Genomic DNA, 22190 nt, shown 5'->3' on the forward strand with positions numbered 1-22190 from the left:
TGTTTCACCTCCAGGAGAAGAAGTTTCCTTTCATCTATTCCTTGCCTAGGAATCTTGGGCTGTTCTGTTTTTGTTTATTTGTTTTTGCATAAGTGACTCTCAAACTCCTATGATTTGTTTATAGTTTTCTCTCATTCCATGCCCCCTTTTCCTTGCACTTCTATGTTCTGGAACCTATCCTTTCTTACAGCAGTTCAGTCCTCACCCTCTCCCTTTTTTTTTTTCTGTGAGGCTTTTTGCATCTGATTTCTTCCTCATTAGGGTATCCCACCCCAGGGAGCCAGATGGGGTCAATCCAGAAAGGTCTGTTTTGCCTTTAAGTGGTCTGGCGTGCACACCTCTTGCCAACAAGTCTGCCACATACTCTTTCTCTGTGTTTTTTTCCCCCTAGGGTCCCTTTTGTATGGTACTTCTCAACTGCTATGTTCCTTCCTGGGTCCCTGCAGACTTGGGTCCCTCTGCCTGAATATGGGTGTGGTTCTTACTCACTGCTGCTAGTGGCTGAATAGTCTGCATCTGGAGCAGGAGGGACCTGGGCTGTGCTGCCTCTGAGAAACTCCCAAGCTGTGTTGGACTGAGTGAAAGGGAGGGTCCAGACTGGTGGGAGCAATGGAAATCTCCGACCTGATCTTAGTGATTATTTTTCTATTTCTTTGGTTCACTATGTGTGGAGCCTTTCTCCATCTGTATCATCCTCCAGAGTTTTGAGCAAGTGGGATTTGTCCTATAGTTAGTTGATTCTGAGGGGAGACTTCTAGGGGATGTCATGTCACCATGCTGATGAGTATAGAATCGGTAATTTGTAGGTATCATTTTTTTCTCTCTTCTCCTTCACTTTCATACTGACATCTCTTCTGTAACTATTTTAATTTAGAACAATACCATCTCTTATTTGGACTGCTGCAATAACCTCACGCTAGTCTTCCTATTTGCAGTCCCATTTACCTTACTGCAGGAAGAAAGATTTTTCTAAAATACAAATGTAATTAGCTGTGTCTCAGCTTAAAACTTTTTAATGTTTTCCTGATACCTTTAGCATAAAACTCTAAGCTCCTTCATATGGAATATGAAGCCATTATCTATATTTCTCTCAATAGACTCCTGTCTTTACCTATAACTTCTTTTTCCTTTTTCTCTCTCCCCTCAAGCCATAGGGGACTGGATACTTCAGTGCCTTTCAAGGTATTCTGATTTGTCATTCTCTGTCTTAAACTTGAATGCAGTATTTCAGACGTGATATGGTCAACAGTAAGTACTCAGAAATTGCTTTCATATCCTCCGTTCCTCAGGTTATTGTTAGTGTCTGATAGGATGGTTTCGATTAAGCTTTATTAATATTTATTTGACATAATATTTTTATTCATTCATCTTCACATTTACAGCAATATCTAACTCAAAACATTTACTGTTAGCCCAGTACCTATTTTACTTTTTATATCACATCATAGTAAGTCATAAGGATGCATATATTTGCTATGATCAGAATACTATCAGACAGCTGCTTGACTAACCCTCCTCCCCAACGCAGGTGATGATGAGTTTTTTCCCACTTGGGAGTTGTAGTGTTGGTGTTGACCAGTCACATGGATGACTAAGTTATGTATGTATCTTTCATTATAGAATCCTTTCTTAATTTGCAAAATTAAGAAACATTCCTCTGAAACTGGCCAGTTTGAAGGCAAAGCAGTTGTTCTTTTTCTGAGCATTCCTTCACCTCCTCACCCCCTGGGGAATCAGGATGTCTCTTGTTATTTTTAAAAGCCTGAACACTTCAAACTTTTATTTTACTCTTGGGTTTGAAAGGGGGTACATTATTAGCTCTGTCTTGATGTAACAAGGGCTCTGTGAGACTATTTGGATAACACGGAAGATTGGAGGAAATGTGACTCTGTCTGTGTGTTTTAGGCCCCTAAGGTAAGATCAGAAGGCGTCTGGGGCAGTGAGAGCCAACTGGTTGATGTCATACATTAATTATGGTCATGAATCATTTTTAGTTTTAAAGTCTTTACTATTTGACAAGGTTGTTTGAATAGTACCAGTAAGTTTTAGACAGCATTTTCCCCTTTTAAAGTAACAGGCTATTTTGTTGTTTTCTCCTATGGGTTGATAATACCTATCATTATTAGAAATCTGTTAACATTTTTAGTGAGAAATGTTTGTTTCCCTGCCTGAATGAATGGTCTTTAATTTTTGTGATTTTTGTTTTGAATATAGTATTTTGTACTTCTAAATATAGAAGAAAATCAAATCTTTGACTTAGGGTCTGTGCTTTTATATTCAGGCATTTGTAGACAGTCAGCAAATACCTATTGAGTGCCTCCTTCATGCCACATTCTTTGCTAAGCATTGGTAATGTTTATGAAAATATGAGTTCATTTTTTTTCTCAGAAATAGGATCTAGTGAGAAAAATAGGGAAATAAACAGTTGATGTAAAATGTGGTTTTATAATATTTGTAGTGTTTTTGTGTACAAGATGCAGCAGATTTTTAGAGGAAGGAGTGCCTTTACCTGTCTGGTGCCATCAGAAAAGGCCTTTGAAGGCTTGAGCTGCCTCTTAATGGAATAGGAGTTTACTGATCTGTTAAGAAACAGAGTAAATATGGAACAAGATGGAACAACTTGTACAAAGGTATAGAAGCAAGAAATGGCATGATTTTGGAAAATCACCAGTAATTCAGTATTGATAAAGTTGATGTGCAAGGAAATGCTTTAAAATTCCTTTAGAGTCACCTCTGTATGAAAGTATTATGATAAATGTAGATTAAACACTCATGCATGTGCACACACATACACATCCAGAAGAGGCAGTAGAATGGCGTATGATCTCCTCTGTTGGATTTCTTAAGAGCCCTGAGAAAATTGCTTGGTATCTGATCTCATGAACAAATTAGCTATATTGAGAGTTAGTTGCTCCCTTTTAGAGGTGACCTAAGAAATACTCAGCAACATCAGGGAATTTCCAAAAGTGCAAAATATTAGAATATTTTTAGTGCAAGTGTCATTAACAATACCATTGTTGGCAGAGGTGGTGACTCCCTGAAATCTCTACTAAAATTAACCTCTCCTTTTATTGGATGACATTCAGTTTAGGATTCGTGACCAAATTTATGTACAATGAAATGCATAGGTCATAAGTGTAAATTTCTATGAGTTTTGGTAAGTGTATACACTCTTGTATCCCTTACCCCAGTCAAGACATAGAATATTTCCATTGCTTCAGAAAGTTCCATTACCCCTGTTTTCTACCAGTCATTTTCTACTGTACATAGATAATCTACCACTCTTTTTATTTCTATTACCATAGATTGGTTTTATTATTCTTGAACTTCATATAAATGGAATCATACAGTATGTCCCTTTTTGTTTCTGACTTTTTTCCACTCAAGATAATGTTTTTGAGATTCATCCATATTGTTGGGTGTATCCATAGTACATTTGTTTTTATTGCTCAGTAGAATTTCATAGTATAAGTATACCACAATTTGTTGATTCATCCTCCTGTTTGATGGATGTTTTGATTGTTTCCAATTAATGTTCTTGTGCAAATATTTTTGTTAATATATTGTTTTGGTTTGCTAAAGCTGCTGGAAGGCAATATACCATAAATGGGTTGGCTTTTAGTAATGAGTATTAAGTTACAAGTTAAACAATTCTAAGGCTGTGAAAATGTCCAAATTAAGGCATCAACAAGAGGATACCTTCTCTGAAGAAAGGCTGCTGGCATCCAGGGTTCCTTTGTCAGATAGCAAGACATGTGGCCTGTATCTGCTGGCCCTTCACTCCCAGGCTCCTATGTCAGATAGCAATGCATATGGCCGGTGTCTGCTGTTTGGGTTTCATTGCCTTCAGTTTCTTATTTTAATGGCTTTCTCTCTGAACATCTGTGGGTTCTCTTTTAGCATCGCCAAGGCATTTGTCTCTCTCTAAGCTCTCTCAGCTTTTCTGTCTTGTATCCTTTCATAAAGGACTCTTGTAAAGGATTAAGACCCACCTTGAATTGGCTGGGTCATATCTCAACTGAAACAACCTAATCTAAAGAGTCCACCCACAATAGGTCTGCACTCAAAAGAATGGATTAAAAGAACATTGCCTTTTCTGGGGTATGTAACAGCTCCAAACCAGCACACGTTTCATTTTTCTTGGGTAAATACCTAGGAATAGAATTGCTGCATCATAGATTAGCTGTATGTTTAACTTTATAAGAAACTGTTTCCCAGAATTGTAGTACTGTTTTACAGTTTTGCCTGCAATGTTTGCAAGTTCTAATTTCTCTGCATCCTAGCCAACATTTGGTGCTATTTTAATTTTAGCTGTTTGAACAGTATGAAATGGTATATGATTGTGGGTTTAATTTGCATTTGAGAACCTTTTCTTGTGCTTATTGGCCATTATTATATCTTCTTTTGTGAAGTGTTTATTTCACTCTTTTGTCTATTTTTTAAATTGAATTGTTTGTCTTTTTGTTATTAATTCATAGGAGTTCTTTATATATTCTGGTCACAAGCCTTTTGTCAGATAGATTTTTTGCAAATATTTCCTCCCAATCTGTGGTCTGCCTTTTCATTTTCTTCATGCCATCTTTAGATAAACAGCTGTTTTTACTTTTGAAAATGTCCAATTTATCCACTTTTAATTTTATGTTTAATGCTTTTTGTGTCTTCTCTAAGAAATTTTTGTATCCCAAAGTTTCAAGATACTCTGCTATGTTTTTTTCTAGAAGTTTTATGATTTTAGCTTTTATGTTTAGGTCTATGATCCTTCTTGAATTAATATTTTGTGTGAACTGTGAGGCAGGGGATAAAGTTTATTCTGTTGTTCCAGCACTATTTATTTTTTTAAAAAGTTTCCTCTCCCCATTAATTTGGCTTGGTTCCTTTTCAAAAATCAATTGACCATATATGTATAGGTCTATTTATGTTACTTTTTATTCTGTTCCACTGATCTATTTGTTATTCCTTATGCCCATACCACATTGTCTTGATTATGTAGTGTTACAGAAAGTCTTGTAATCTGGCAGATTTCAATATTGGTTTGTCACTTCCAGATTCTTTGCTTTTCCATATAAATTATAGTATTGATTTGTTAATTTGTATTTAAAAAAAAAAAAGACTGGTGGGATTTTGATTAGGATTGCAAAATTAATGATGCATTTGGGAAAAACTGATATCTTAATAATATTGAATTTTCCAGTCCATGTACATGATGTATTTTTCCATTTATTTAGCTCTTCTTTATTTTATCTCAGTGGTGTTTTGTAGTTTCAATGTCATGTCTTGCATCTCTTTTGCTCAATTGATTCCTAAGTATTTTATATTTTTGATGCTGTCATTAATAGGAATTGTTTTTAAAATTTCAACTATATAGGAATAGAATCGATTTTTTAATATAGAGCATCCTGCAACCTTCCTAAATTAACATTAGTTCTAGTAGTTTTTTGTAGATTTTCTATCTGAAAAATTACTTCATCTGCAAATAAAGACAGTTTGAACATTTTTTGATATGCAAACCTATAAGAAAAATATGAGCTATATTTAAAAACAGAGACCAAAAAAAAATCCATAGCTAATACAAGAAAAGAAAAATAACTCTTAATTTTTTCAGTGTTCCTTGATGAGTCAAAGTCCTCACTAAGAATGGAGTTGCTATTTAGACCTTGGTCCAGTATTTAAATCCTCCTGTTACTTTTTGTCTTTTGTGTCTCAGGTTTTGTTTGGTTGGTTGGTTGGTTGGTTGGTTGGTTGGTTTTTTGCCTTATATATTTCAGACTGCATGCAGCTTTAATTCAATCTTCTAAACCGATATCGTTGTGAATTCTTTTTTCTTTATGGATACCAGTTAGTAATATTCATTCTTGAGACAGCAGTTAACTATCTCTGGCCAACCTTAGCAATCCATTTAATTTCTCTGGGCCTCAATTTCCACATCTGTAAAATGATGAGGTTCAAACAAATTATTTCTAAGTTCTTTTCCAGACTCCTGTGAGTTCTTTATTCTAAATCTCAATACTTCAGAACACCTTTTAGAAAGAGTGTTTTGGGGGCATATTGTAATTCCTGTTATTTCATTGTAAAAATACTAGAAAAATTAAGAAACAAATCAGTTTGGATTCATTATTCTGTTTTTTCTCTAAGGTTTGTCCTCATTTTGTTCCATTTGTATCTGTGGCTCTGTGAGTTTATAATTAACTCACATTTTTCTGCAACTTTCATTTCTAGGCTTCATAGAGCCCAATGTGCAATTAAACAGACTCAGGTAACTGTTCAGAAAATTGGAAAGGAAATTGAAGAAAAGCTAAGACTCACATCTACAAGCAATGAGCTGGTAGGTTTTTATATGTTTACCTGCTTAAACTTGATTTCTAAAGGGTATCATCATATTCTTCTTAGGTTGATTTTTTTTCTTTTGGTAATGTTTCACTGAGGTTTCTGTTGACAGTCAAATCTTGAAAATTTTCCTATCTGCTAATATTGTAACTTACAAAGTGCCCGCCTTATTTTGCTAGATGAAACTTTAGATTACATACAGTTACTTAGACAATAATTAACAGTCTGTTTAATAAGGCATTAATAAATGTCTTATAAATGTGAATTCTAAACATGAACTGTATCACAAAATGAAAAATAGCTGCCAGAATTAAAAAAAAATAAACTATGGGAACTAATTTAAAAGAGGAATTTAAAAACTTTTTGGATTGAGTATAATAGACTAGTTTATAGGCAGTGTTCTCTTTTGAGAAAGTTTTTAATGAAGCATTTCCAGGGAAGTGGAAATCCCAATCCGAATGGACAGATTTAAGATTTTAGTGTAATTTTGGATCATTTTATTCCTAGAAGAGGAAAAAATGTTAATATTGGAGTGAAGATTCTGCCTTTGAAAACAGAATAGTTGGTATAATTTAATAAATTGAAATTTGCTCTAAATGAAGCCAAATGGCTATGGATAGTTTTTGATGAAATTCTTGCTGTGGATTATGATGCTTAAAATTCAGATCCTCAATTTAAATCCTAGATAAACATTTTTTAAAAGTATTTGTTAAAACTCATTATCACAGGTAGGCAGCGTTTCCCACTTGTCATTTATAGTGCTTTCAGCATAGCACTGGGCCTTTCACATCCCCAAAGGATCCTTATTACTTTGAATTAGCCCAAGATAGTCATATAATAGAAGAAAAGCAGCAACCCAGTTACCCACACAGACTTCCCTCTCATGGAATTATAAATTAATAGTTGACAATATATTGTTCAGACCATATGAAACACTGATTTTTATGTGTAAATGACAGTTTCATGTAGTTCAGCCTAATCTATAAATGGCTAATACCGTGCCTGGCACATGGTAGGCACATAAAATATGGTAGCTGCAATAACTAATAATAACAAGTTTTTGTTAGAATGACTTTCTTTACCTATTGAAAATCTTCCATTTTGGAAAAATTGTTAAATCACCTCTTGTTGTAACTTAGACTCAATAAAGGAACAAATTCCAGACCATAAATATATTGAAGAGGGATAAAAAACAACTAATTTTAATCCTTCTATACTGTACAAAAATGCCACATTATTAGAACGTTTGTTTAGGGAGAAATTGCTAAGTTTTATTTTTCTTGTTTTCCTCTCACAGGAAAAACTGGGAAATTATTTATTTCATAAAATGGCAACATATGCTTTGTGTCAGTATGAGACAATATATGTTTAATCCTGATTTTTTCCTTCCTCACATGTAAGTGGTGACACACAGAAAAGGTGATAGAATTTATGAGTTTAAGAGATCAGGTTCAGAGGTTCATTGTGTTTTTCTTTATGCTGCCTAGAGAACATAGAAAAAAAATATTGGGTTCTTTTTAACTTTTTATTTTGAAATAATTTCAAACTTACAGGACAGTTCCAGAAATAATACAAACCTCATACAGAGAACTCCATTGTACCCGCACTCCCCCCAGATACCCAGATCCACCAATTTTAACATTTTGGCACCTTTGCCATATAATTCTATCTTTCTGTTTATCTATCTACCTATTATATCTACCTTTTTTCTGAACATTTGAGAGTAGGTTACACACATCATACTCCTTGAGCACATACTTCCATATACATTTTCTATGAACATGGATATTTACTTATGTAACTACCTTAAGTACAGTTAACAAGTTCAAGAAATTTAACATTGATATAAAGCTTACATTCTAAATTCCAATTTTTTGTGTCCTGATAATGTCCTTCTCAGCTTTTATCCTCCATTCTTAGATCCCATCCAATAACATGATTGCATTTAATTGTCATTATCTCTTTAGTTTATCTTTTTTTTTAATTGTGAAAACATATATACAACATAAATCTTCCCATCCCAACCCCTCCCAAGCATTTCATCAATGCTATTACTCACATTCACAAAGTTGCAGTTCCCTCCCCACCATCCATCACTTGAACTTTCCCTTCACCCCCGCAGAGACCCTACAGTCATTTTACATTAACTTCCCATTGTCTCTGCCCCCAATCCCTGGTAACCTGTATTTTACTTCCAGTCTCTATGAGTTTGCACTCTGATATTTTCTTTTTGATTACCTTGAAACTTAAATTTAACAACCTAAATCTTTAACAATCTCATTTGCTTTGATACCACCTTAACAACTTCGGTAACATATATAAACTATGTTCCTATACCCCTCTATCTCCCCACCTTTATGTAGTTCTTGTCACTAATCACATATTCATTCATTATGAGCCCCAAACCACTGATTTATCATTATATTTTATGCGTTTGCCTTTTAGATCCTGTAGGAAGTAAAAAATGGAGTTACAATCCAAAAATACAATAGTACTGTCATTTATATTTATCCATGATGTTAGCTTTACTGCAGGTCTTTATTTTTTCTTGTGTCTTTGATCTGTTGCCTATTGTCCTTTCCTTTCAACCTGCAGAACTCTGTTTAGCATCTCTTATAGGGCCAGTCTACTGGTGACAATGTCTCTCAACTTTAGTTTTTAGCTAGGAATATCCTAATATCTCTTTTGCTGGATATAGATTCTTTGTTGGCAATTTTTTGCTTTCAGCAATTTAAATATTTCATCCCACTGCCTTCCTGACTCCATGGTTTCTGATGAGAAATAAGCATTCAGCCTTATTGAGGTTCCCTTGCGAAACATTGCTTCTTTCTTGTGGTTTTCAGAATTTTCTCTTTATTTTTGGAATTTATCAGTTTGATTATAATATGGTGCATTGTGGTTCTATTTGGGTTTATCCTGTATTTTAGTTCCCTAGGCTGCTTATTGCTTTAAGCAATAAGCAATACTGTGAAAAGGTTTGGCTTAAGCAATGGGAATTTACTTGCTTATGGTTCGAGTCCAGGAAAATGTCCAAATCAAGGTATCAGGGCAGTGCTTTCTTCCCAAAGACCAGCTGCTGGCAGTCCTTGGCTCCTCTGCCACATGGTAAGTCACATGGAGGTATCTGCTAGTCTCTCCCTTCTCTTCCAGATTTCATTGATTTCAGCTTCTTGCTTCCCTGGCTTGTTTTCTCTCTCTCTATTTATTCTGTTCATAAAGGACTTCAGTAATAGGATTAAGTCCCATCCTGAATGAGGTGGGCCACACCTTAACTGAAATAGCCTCATCAGAAGATCCTATTACAATGGGTCCACCCTTACAGAAATGGATTATATTTCAGAACATGTCTTTCTGGGGTACATACAACTTCAAACCACCACATCCTGTTTGAAGTTCATTAAGCATCTTGGATGTGTATGTTCTTGTCTTTTGTTAAATTTGGGAATTTTTCATCCATTATTTCTTTGAAGATTCTCTTTGCCCCATTTTCTTTTCTTTTGGAGACTCACACAATGATGGACTCATACTTGATTGTATCCCACAGGTTCCTAAGGCTCTGTTCACTTTTCTTCATTCTGTCTTCTTTCTGCCCCTCAGATGGAATGATTACAATTGTGTTATTGTAATCAAGTTCACAGATTCTTTCTTCTGTCAGCTTAAATCTGCTGCTGAACCCCTCTAGGGAATTTTGAATTTCTGTAACTATGATCTTCAGCTCTGTTTGCTTCCTTTTCACAACTTCCATCTTTCTGTTGGTATTCTCTTTGGGGTCATCTATTGTTTTCCTGATTTTCTTTAGTTCTTTGTCCATGTTTTCCTTTGCTCTCTTTGAGAATACTTAGGACCATTTTTTAAAATGTGTGAGTGTGGTGTGTCTCAGATCTCATCCTCCTCACTGGTTGTGTCTAATGCTTTAATCTTCTCCTTTGCCTGGATCATCTCTTCCTGTTTCTTTGTATGGTTTGTAATCTTTCACTGAAACCTGGACATTTTGATATTTTAATGTTTCATGGATGGAATTTAGATTCTGAACTGTATGTTCCTTAAGCATGTATCCAGCTAGTGCTATGACAGCTTTCCTTGAATTCCAGGAGCCAACAAAAAAAAGGGGGTGGGGGTAGGGACACCTTTCCGGTCTTTGCAGATTAACCTGTGTGAATACTGTCCTTCAGGGCATATCCATACAGTGAGTTTGGAGAAAAACTCCTGGTCAAAGTGTTTGAGATTCCGTGATCCTTTCTTTGCATCCCTCTTGTCTTGTGCATGCATGTGTAGCCCTATGAATTCCCCCATTTATACATATACCAATGTCCTGACCTCTTCCCTTGAAAACCATTTTCTGAGATTTCCACAGACTGCAATCCCTTGTCCCAGGCTGCATGAAGCTGTCCCACAGAGTTCTTTAGAAGAGCTTGGTGAGCCACCTTCTACACACAGGACAAGTTCTGGGACAAAACGTTCTTCAGTCCGCTATCATAAAGATCAGGCCAAACATACCTGTTCCCAGTATATGCACAAGAAGTACTCTGCTCCCCCTGGAGCCAGGACCAGCGATCTGCACTGGGAGTATGGGCTGTCTCTGTGCCGAGCTGCTGAAGGGATGGGAGATGGGCCAGCCAGGGTATTTTTTAGTGACCTTTTTCTTGATGTAGCCTGTTAACTGCAATCCTTTAACTGTTTGCTGGAGCACTTAGAAAGATGTTTCTGCCAGTTCTTGCTGGTTGCTCAAAGCTTTTATGGGGGGTGGGGCTTTAAAGCATCTCACACTGTTGACTTGATTGGGGTGGGGCCAAATCATTGGATTTTTGAACTGAATGTAAACCTAGAAATCATCTAGTTCCCTAATCACTCCATTTAAAATCACACACACTCCTCAAAAATACATCCTGTCTCCTTGTCTGCTTTATATTATAGTATTTTATTACCATTTAACATGGTATGTATTTTTCATATTAATTTTGTTTGTCTCTCTAAACTCTATGAGGCGAGGGATTTTTTAATGTTTTTTAGTTGCATTGCTGTGTTGCATTGCTGTATCCCCAGGGTTTGGCACATACTGTGTGCTCGATGAATACTTAAATATTAGTTGAATCCGATTTAATCTCTTCTTGTAGTGGGACATGTAGGAGAGGCATGAAGAAGGGAAACAACTTGTCTGTGATCGCTTGGCATATTAAAATGGAGGTTTTGGCTTACTTGTCTCCTTTCAGAGAATAATGCCATGTAAATGTTAATTAAAGCACTTTAAGGTTTATTTGTACCAAATTACAAACCTTTAGTATTGTCTCTTTTTCCTCATTACTTTCAAAATTTTTTGAAAGCCATTTTGATTGTATTAAGAATTCCTTTTAATTTTTGCTTAAGTAGGAAATGTAGTCTTAGGCATATGCTGAAAGAAATCAGATTATTTTGTAAGACCACATATAATTAGCTCATGAGAAATTGTGTTCATACTTGATGACTTTCAAAGATTTGGCATCTTATGAAATTACATCAATGCCCACCATATTTTTTTTTTTTTGGCATTTAAGATATTTCTTATGAAATTTCTGTTATGTCATTTTGAATTTTTTTTTTACATTTTTGTTAAATGCTTTTACTCTATCTGTTTAGATAATTTCATGCTTTTTTCTTTTTTTCCGTTGTTATGATGAAATACATTGATTGGTTTTTTTTAGTTTTTGGATGTTAATCCAACCTTGCATTACTGGGGAAAACCCCACTTTATCACGATGGATTATTCTTTTTATGTATATTGGATTCAGTTTGCTAAAAAATTTTAAGGGGTTTCTGCATTATGTTCATCATGAGGAATATTGGTCAATTTTTTTTTATTTTTTTATGTTTTTGTAATATCTTTGTCTGATTTTGCTGTTAGGATAACACAGCCATTGGAATGATTTCTTCCTTAAATGTTTGATAGAGTTCACCAGTGAAGCTGTCTGGGTCTGGAGTTTTCTTTTGGAAAGGTTTGGAATTAGAAATTCATCTTCTTTAATAGTTACTGGATTTTTCAAGTTATCCACTTCTTGAGTGAGCTTTGGTAGCTTGTATTTTTCAAGGAATTTATCCATTTCATTTATGTGGCCAGTCTTTAATTTTAGCCATTCTCAAGGTGTGTAGTGGTATCTCATTTTGATTCTAAATTATATTTGTCTGATGACTAATGCTGTTGAACATTTTTTCATATCCTTTTTGGCCATTTGTGTGTCTTTTAAGAAATGTTGGCTCAAATCTTTTTTGCCCATTAAAAAAAAAAACTTTCTAATTTTAGATTTACAGAAAACTTGCAAAGATAGGTCATTGTTCCGATATACCTTTCATCCCGTTTCACCAAATATTAACATCTTATATAAACCTAGTACATTTGTCAAAACTAAGAAATTAACTTTGATATATTACTGCTATGGACTTCATTCAGTTTTCACCAGTTTTTCCACTAATGTCTTTGTTAAAAAATAATCTTTTTATTTTAAAATATTTTTAGATTATAGTTATTGAGAAGATAGTACAGAGAGTTCTCATATACCCCACACCTGGTTACCCCTATTATTAACATCTTACATTGATATGATACATTTGTCACAATTAATGAACCTATATTGATAAATTATTATTAACAAAAGTCCATACTTTACTATTCGTATTTTCTTAGCTTTTACCTAATGTCCTTTTTCTGTGTAAGGATCCTGTCTAGGATACCATGTTGCATGTAGTGATTCTCCTTCAGCTACTCTTGGTTGTGAATATTTCTCAGACTATCTTTGTTTTTGCTCACCCTGATAGTTTTGAGGATAATTGCTAAGGTATTTAATAGAAATTCCTCAATTGAATTTGTCTGATGTTTTTCTCATGATTAGACTGAGGTCTAATGTCCTTTTCATGTTCCAGTATCCAGTGCAGGATACCACATTCGATTTTGTCAGCATGTTTTCCTAGTCTTTTCTGATCTATGACAATGTCTCAGTCTTTCATTATTTTCTTTTTATTGAGATTGTTCATATTCCAAACAATAATCCAAAGATCCAAAGTGTACAGTCAGTTGCCCACGGTACCATCATACAGCTGTGCATCCATCACCATAATTAATTTTTTTTGAATTTTTAGAACATTTTCATTACTCCAGAAAAGAAATAAAGACAAAAAAAAAAAAAGGAAACTTATATCCTCCCATACCCCTAACCACCCCCCCCTCCACTAGTGACTCATAGTATTGGTTTAGTACATTTGTTACTGTTGGTGAAAGAATGTTAAAATACTACTAACTATAGTATATAGTTTGCAATAGGTATACTTTTCTCCCTTTATGCCCCGCTATTATTAACTTCTAGTTATAGTGTCATACATTTGTTCTAGTTCATGAAAGAGATTTCTAATATTTGTACAGTTAATCACGGACATTGCCCACCACAGGATTCACTGTTTTATATATTCCCATCTTTTAACCTCCAACTTTCCTTCTGGTGACATACGTGACTCTGAGCTTCCCCTTTCTACCACATTCACACACCATTCAGCACTGTTAGTTATTCTCACAAAGTGCTACCATCACCTCTGTCCACTTTCAAGCACTTAAGTTCAACCTAGTTGAACATTCTACTCATAATAAGCGACCGCTCCCCATTCTTTAGCCTTGTTCTGTATCCTGGTAACTTATATTTCATGTTTATGAGTTCACATGTTATAATTAGTTCATAATAGTGAGACCCTGCAATATTTGTCTTTATGTGTCTGACTTATTTCACTCAATATAGTGTCCTCACGGTTTGTTCATCAACCTATTTTTTTAAGACAGTTTTGTTCACACCCATACATTCCATCATTAGTAAACAATTGATGGTTGCCTGTATAGTCACATATTTATGTATTCACCACCCTCACCACTGTCTATATAAGGACATCTTCATTGCTTCCACAAAGAAGGAGGAAGAGTCAAAGAAGGTAGAGAGACAAAGAAAAAGAAAAGAGAGAGAAAGAGAGAGAGAGAGAGAAAACCACGACAGCTAGGAAGCAACAAAAGGAAAGATAGCATTAAACTAAAGTAGAATAAACAGTCAGACAGTATCACCAATGCCAAGAGTCCCTGCCCCTCCCTTACGTCCCTCTCTTATATGCATTTAGCTTTGGTATATTGCCTTTGTTACATTAAAGAAAGCATAATACAGTGTTTCTGTTAATTATAGTCTCTAGTTTGCATTGTTTATATTTTTCTCCCAATACCACCCTTTTTTTAACACCTTGCAAGGTTGCCATTCATTTGTTCTCCCTCATGTAAAAACATATTTGTACATTTTATCACAATTATTGAGCACTCGAGGTTTCACTGAGTTATACAGTCCCAGTCTTTATCGTTCCTCTTTTCTTCTGGTGTCCTGCATGCTCTTAACCTTCCTCTTTCAACCATACTCACAGTCATCTTTGTTCAGTGTACTTACATTGCTGTGCTGCCATCACCCAAGATTGTGTTCCAAACCTCTCATTCCTGTCTTTTCCTATCTGTCTGCAGTGCTTCCTTTAGTGCTTCCTGTAGAGCAGGTATTTTGTTCACAAACTCTGTCATTGTCTGTTTGTCAGAAAATATTTTGTACTCTCCTTCATATTTGAAGGACAGTTTTGCCAGATATAGGATTCTAAGTTGTCGTTTTTTTCTCTTTCAGTGTCTTAAATATATCATACCACTGCCTTTTTGCCTCCATGGTTTCTATTGAGAAATCTGCACATAGTCTTATCAAGCTTCCTTTGTATGTGATGGATTGCTTTTCTCTTGCTGCTTTCAGGGTTCTCTTTGTCTCTGACGTTTGATAATCTGATTATTAAGTGTCTTGGCATAGGCCTATTCAGACCTATTCTGTTTGGGGTATGCTGCACTTCTTGGATCTGTAATTTTATTTCTTTCATAAGAGATGGGAAGTTTTCATTGATTATTTCCTCTATTATTGCTTTTGTCTCTTTTCCCTTCTCTTTTCCTTCTGGAACACCCATGACATGTACATTCATGCATTTCATGTTGTCATTCAGTTCCCTGAGACGTTGCCCATATTTTTCCATTCTTTTCCCCATCTGTTCTTTTGTGTGTAGGATTTCAGTAGTCTTCTTCTCCAGTTCCTGAGTGTTTTTTTCTGCCTCATCAGATCTGCTGTTGTATGTCTCCATTGTGTCTTTTATCTCTTCTGTTGTGCCTTTCATTTCCGTAGATTCTGCCAGTTGTTTTTTCAAATTTTCGATTTCTACCTTATATTTGCCCAGTGTTTTCATTATACACTTCATCTCTTTTGCCATATCTTCCCTAAACTTTTTGAATTGATTTAGCATTAGTTGTTTCTATTCCTGTATCTCAGTTGACTGGGCCATAACTTCGTTTTTCTTAGTGTAGGTTGTAGTTTTCTGTTGTCTGGGCATCTGGTTTCCTTGGTTACCCCAATCAGGTTTTCCCAGACCAGAACAGGCTCAGATCTCAGAAGGGGGCAATATTCAGTATCGGGTTTCCCTGAGGGTGTGTCTTAGAGGATTGACACACTCTTTGAGGTCTCAAGCCACTGTGCTTTTTCTAACCTGACCAACAGGTGGCACCTGTCAGCCTGTTGTTCCTGACTGGTGTAAGGAGGTGTGGTCCCATAGTCCTTCGTTTCTATTTTGGCTCTTTTTCCCCAGCCTCTGGGGTCTGGTACTGAATTGGAGGCCAGTAGTAGGGCTGGGCACCACCTCCTTCCTCTTAGGGAAGATACACCCCCTAGGAAGTTTTCATTTGCATTTAAGTAGGCTTTTTTTCTCTCTGACTCTGCTATCTCCACCCTTGTCTGGGTCAGAGAGCTGCGAACTGAAAATGGCTGAGGTTTTCTCCACTGAGCTACCGAGGTTGAGAGAGAGAGAAAAAGGGAGAGAAAGCCCCCGTTCAGGGCCAGTCCATGGTCCCCCCAGCTTCACTTGCTGGCCAGAGATAGCACCTGGTCCTCTGGACTCCCCCTCCCTGCACAGAGAAGTCTGCCAGCTCTTTAAGGTCAGTCATCACTAAAGGCCTCTGTCTGCTTTTTGGGGATTTGTAGCTTGTATTAAGCAGTCCACATTTGTTAATCAAAACCCCAGTTGGAGCTGGACTGAGGTATATTCACTTGTTCAGAGAGTGCTGCTCTCTATCACAGCGAGGTTTTGCAGTTTGGGCTGCCGTGGGGGAGGGGCTCTTGGCGCGGGTCCACAGTCTTTACTTACAGGTTTTATGCTGTGATCTCTGGCATTCCTCCCAATTCCAGGTTGTTGTATGATGTGTGGACAGTCACATTTGTCACCCAGCAGTTATTACAAATTACTTACTAGTTGTTCCTGGTTGTTTATTAGTTGTTCCAGGGGGACTAACTAACTTCCACTCCTCTCTATGCCACCATCTTCTTTTTACTTATTTTTAAAATCACCATGACTCAGCACTGTTGATGTTAACCTTGATCATTTGGTTAAGATAATGTCTCCCAGGTTTTTCCCTTATAAAATTTCCTTTCCATTTTCTGTTCTTTGGAAGCAAGTTCAGCCCACACTCAAGAGGAGGAAGTGAATTAAACTTTACTTCCTGGAGTTGAGAGTATCCACATATATTATTTGGAATTCTTCTGTGAGGAAGATTTGTCCCTTCTCCACCATTTATTTATTTATTCACTGAGTCATTTCTTTCAGTATGGACTCATGTGTATTTATTTTATACTTTGGATTGTAATCCAGTGTGAGGTTATTGTGTTGCTCCAATTCTTCCAGCTTTGGCCACTGGGAGCTCTTTCAGATTGGCTCCTGTGTCATTTTTACATGTCTCCATCTTTTTTATTTTTTTTAAGTGTTGTTTTTGTATGTTTGTTTGTTTTTAACTTTCTGTAACTATAAGTTCCAGCCTCATCTTGTATTTTCCCTGCCCCAGCCCTGTAATCAGCCATTTCTCCAAGGAGCTCTGTTCTTTATATTGGAGAATGACATTTAGAAACCAAAATCTAGGCACTATATGAGCTTGTTGCTACTGAGGTGACACTGCTTCTCGGCCCTCTCAGTGGACAGAACTAGAGAAATACATGCATGTAAACTAATCCATGTACACATACATGCCTGTCTATCTGTATATATATGAAAATAAACATGAGTTCATATTCATGTTTTCTACACTTGCCTCCCCCCACCACCTCTTCTTTGCTTATTTTTTTTTTAAACTTATTTGTACCTTTTACTATAATCGTTGAACACCCTAGGTTTCCCTGAGTTACACAGTCCCAGTCTTTATCATTCATCTTTTGTTCTGGTGTCCCACATGGTCCCAACCTTCCTCTTTCAACCATACTCACAGTGTACTTATATTGGCTGGCAGTGTACTTATATTGCTGTGCTACTATCTCCCAAAATTATTTTCCAAACCTCTCACTCCTGTCTTTTCCTTTCTGTCTGCAGTGCTTCCTTTAGTGTTTCCTTTAGAGCAGTTATTTTGTTCACAAACTCTGTCATTGTCTGTTTGTCAGAGAATATTTTAAGCTCTCCCTCATATTTGAAGGTCAGTTTTGCCGGATTAGGATTCTTGGTTGGTGGTTTTTCTCTTTCAGTATCTTAAATATATCACCCCACTTCTTTTTGCCTCCATGGTTTCTATTGAGAAATCCACACGTAGTCTTATGAAGCTTCCTTTGTATGTGATGGATCGCTCTTCTCTTGCTGCTTTCAGGATTCTCTCTTTATCTTTGATGTTTGAAATCTGATTATTAAGTGTCTTGGCATAGGCCTATTCAGATCTATTCTGTTTGGGGTATGCTGTGCTTCTTGGATCTGTAATTTTATGTCTTTCATAAGAGATGGGAAATTTTCATTGATTATATCCTCTATTATTGCTTCTGCCCCTTTTCCCTTGTCTTCTCCTTCTGGGACACCAATGACATGTAAATTCTTGCTTTTCGTTTTGTCGTCAAATTCCCAGAGACATTGCTCATATTTTTCCATCCTTTTCTCTATATGTTCTTTTTTGTGTAGGCTTTCAGGTTCCTTGTTCTCCAGTTCCTGAGTGTTTTCTTCTGCCTCTTGAGTTCTGCTGTTGTATTTTTCTATTGTGTCTTTCATCTCTTTTGTTGTGCCTTTCATTTCCATAGATTCTGCCAGTTGGTTTTTTGAACTTTCAATTTCTACTTTATGTATGCCCAGTATTTCCATTATATGGATCAGCTCTTTTGCCATATCTTCCCTAAACTTTTTGAATTGACTTATTATTAGTTGTTTCAATTCCTGTATCTCAGTTGAAGTGTAAGTTTGTTCCTTTGACTGGGCCATAACTTTGTTTTTCTTAGCGTAGGTTGTAGTTTTCTATTGTCTAGGCATGGTTTCCTTGGTTACCCCCATCAGGTTTTCCCAGACCAGGTCCCAGAAGGAAGAAATATTCAGTATCAGGGTGTGTCTTAGAAAATTGGTACACCCTGTGATGCCTCAGGTCACTGTGCTTTTCTGCCCAGCATGTGGTGCCTGTCAGCCTGTAACTCCAGACTGGTGTAAGGAGGTATGGCCTGTGGCTTTTTTCCCCCAGGCTCTGGGGTCTGGTTCTGAATGGAAGGTGGGTAGTAGAGCTGGGCCCCACCCCTTTCCTCTTAGAGAAGATAGACCCCCTAGGAGAGGTCATTAGCATTTCAGTGGTCTCTCTCTGCCTGTGCTATCTCCACCCTTGTCTGTGTCAGAGCGCTGAGAACTGAAAATGGCTGAGGCTTTCTCCACTGAGCCAAAACAGGGACTGAAAGTCCCCTTCAGGGCTAGTCTGCGGCATCCCTCTGGCTTTCCAATATCAGTCATCACCCAAAGCCTCTGTCTGCTTGTTGGGGATTCGTAGCTCATAGTGAGCAGTCCACACTCGTGAATTAAAACCCCAGTTGGAACTCAGCTGAGCTATATTTGCTTGCTGGGAGAGAGCGTCTCTAGCACCATGAGGCTTTGCAGCTCAGGCTGTGGGGGGAGGGGTCTCCCAACTTAGATCCGCAGTTTTTACTTACAGATTTTATGCTGTGATCTCGGGCATTCCTCCCAATTCAGGTTGGTGTATGATGAGTGGACGGTCATGTTTGTCCCCCCATAGTTATTCCAGATTATTTGCTGGTTGTTCCTGGTTTTTTATTAGTTGTTCCAGCTTCTACTCCTCTTTATGCTGCCATCTTAGCTCCTCTACCTTGCTTATTTTTATCATCTTTCTCTGACAGTGAGAAACCTGGCTGCCATTAAATCACAGTTTATGTACTTCATTCCTAGTGTACATGTAATTTCAGAATTCTTTTCTCATTTTCAATTTTTTTGTCTTCTTTTTGAGTTCTAAGAGTATGTATGTATATAGTATATGCCTGTGTATGTCATGTATGTATTTCTTTTCAGCATCCCATTATCTGACGTGTTGTGAATAATTTCTGCCAGTCTGTGGCTTGCCTTTTTGTGTTCTTAATGGTGTTTGCTGAAGACGTGAAATTTTAAATTTTGATGAAATCCTAAGTATTTTTAAAATTTTATTTTTAGAGTTTCTTGTGTTCTTCCCAAGAAATCTTTGCCAATCTCAAGATTGTAGGAATCTTCTCATATGTTTTGTTTTAGAAGTTTTATACTTTTAGGCTTTACATTTAGATCTATGATTCATTTTGAGAGAATTTTTTGTATGGGGTAAAGTAAGGGTAAATTTTTTTTTTCTTGTTTGGATATCTAGTTGATTCAGTATCTTCTGTTCAACAGACTTTCCTTACCCCATTTAATTGCTTTGACATGTTTATCTAAACTGAATTGATTGTTTATATGTGCTTCTATTTCTGGATTCTCTATTCTGTTCCATTGATCTGTATATCTGCCTTTTACCAATTCCAAATTATCTTATTAATGTAGATTCACCCTAAGGCTTTAAATCAGATAGAGTAAGTCCTACAACCTTGTTCTTCTTTTTAAAAGTTGCTGTGATTTTTCTAGGTACTTTGCATTTCCAAATGAATTTTAGAATCAGTTTCAAAAAAATAAAAAAGCCTGTTGGTACTTTGATAAGAATCTATAGATTAATTTGTGAAGAATTGCCATCTTAACAATATTGTTTCCTCTGATTCATAAACATGGTATATATCTCCTTTAATTTAAATTTTCCTTTAATTTCTCCCAGTAATGTTTTTTTAATTTTCCCTTTAGAGGTCTTGAACATCTTTTGTTAGAGGTGCTCCTATCTATTATGTGGGTTTTTTTTTTGTTTTTTTTGTTTTTTTTTGGCACTGTTGCAAATGGCATTGTTTCTGAAGTTTTATTTCCCAGCTGTTTTCTGCTAGTATTATAAGAATACAGTTGACTGGGACATAAAACAAGGCTCAATATATTTAAAAAGATTGAAATTATTCAAAGCACATTCTCTGACCACAATGGAATACAATTAGAAGTCAATAACCATCAGAGACTTAGAAAATTCACAAATACCTGGAGGTTAAACAACACACTCCTAAACAATCAGTGGGTTAAAGAAGAAATCGCAAGAGAAATTGCTAAATATATAGAGACGAATGAAAATGAGAACACAACATACCAAAACCTATGGGATGCAGCAAAAGCAGTACTGAGGGGGAAATTTATAGCACTAAACGCATATATTAAAAAGGAAGAAAGAGCCAAAATCAAAGAACTAATGGATCAACTGAAGAAGCTAGAAAATAAACAGCAAACCAATCCTAAACCAAGTAGAAGAAAAGAAATAACAAGGATTAAAGCAGAAATAAATGACATAGAGAACAAAAAAAACAATAGAGAGGATAAATAACACCAAAAGTTGGTTCTTTGAGATCAGCAAGATTGACAAGCCCCTAGCTAGACTGACAAAATCAAAAAGAGAGAAGACCCATATAAACAAAATAATGAATAAGAATACAGTTGATTTTAAATTATTAACCTTGTGCTTTGCAAGGTTATGTCTTTCACTTGGCTTTTCTACCTTACTTCAGTAACTAGGACATCTGGTACAATGTTGAATAAAAGTGGTACAAGCAGGATCCTTGCTTGGTTCTTAAATTTAGTGGAAAACAATTCATTCTTTCACCTTTAATTATAATGTTAGCTATTTATTTTTCATAACTGCCCTTTATCAGTTTTAGGAAATTTCCTATTATTCCTAGTTCTGAAAGTATTTAAAGTCAAGAATGGGTCTAGAATTTTGTCAAATGCTTTTTCTGCATCTATTGAAATGATCATATGATTTTCTTCTTTATTCTATTTATACAGTGAATTACATGTATTCATTTTCATTTTATTCATTGTTTAATCAACCTTGTATTTCTGCAATAAACCTGTATTGGTTATGATATATAATGTTTTTTGCATCTTATTGGATTTGATTTAGTCATAATTTAATGATTTTTGCATCTCTAAGAGGGGGAGATTGGGATGCATTTTTTAATGACTTCATCTAGTTTGGGTACTAGAATTATTGTAGCCTGACAAAATTAGTTTGGCCTTGTTCCTGTTTCCTAATCCATCTTAACCAAAAACAGAAGTCTCCTGGATAGTTTTAATATTTTCTGTTTCTCTGCTGAGATCTCATATCCTTTTATTCATTAAAAGAATGTTTTCCTTTTCCTTTTGTAGCATATGTATAATAGCTGTACTAAAATCTTTGAGAATTCTAACATCTGGGTCATCTTTGAATTGGCATATGTTTGTTTTCTTTTCCCTAGAGACCAAGTCACTGTTTTCCTGTAGCTTTGTGTATTGTGTAATATTGCATAGTATCCTGGAGGTTGTAAGTGTTATTTTGTGGAATCTTTGGATTTTGTTACATTGTTCCAAAGAATGTTTTTTGTTTGTTTGTTTGTTTTAGAAGGTATTAACTTGGTTAGATTCAAACTGTCAATGCTTGCAGTGGACATTGG

At 36.0% G+C, this 22190-nt stretch overlaps 1 protein-coding gene across 2 annotated transcripts in view; it reads left to right on the forward strand.

Moving 5' to 3' along the window:
• UVRAG (UV radiation resistance associated) overlaps positions 1-22190 on the forward strand; it is a 421213-nt gene that overhangs the window by 210370 nt on the left and 188653 nt on the right. For both annotated transcript variants that reach the window (XM_037840712.1, XM_037840711.1), the window contains exon 7: positions 6217-6322. In XM_037840712.1, coding sequence (XP_037696640.1) covers positions 6217-6322 — 106 coding nt within the window. The remainder of the gene's footprint in view (positions 1-6216; positions 6323-22190) is intronic.

This window comes from Choloepus didactylus, chromosome 6 (genome assembly GCF_015220235.1).
Source record: "Choloepus didactylus isolate mChoDid1 chromosome 6, mChoDid1.pri, whole genome shotgun sequence".
Classification (NCBI taxonomy): domain Eukaryota; kingdom Metazoa; phylum Chordata; class Mammalia; order Pilosa; family Megalonychidae; genus Choloepus; species Choloepus didactylus.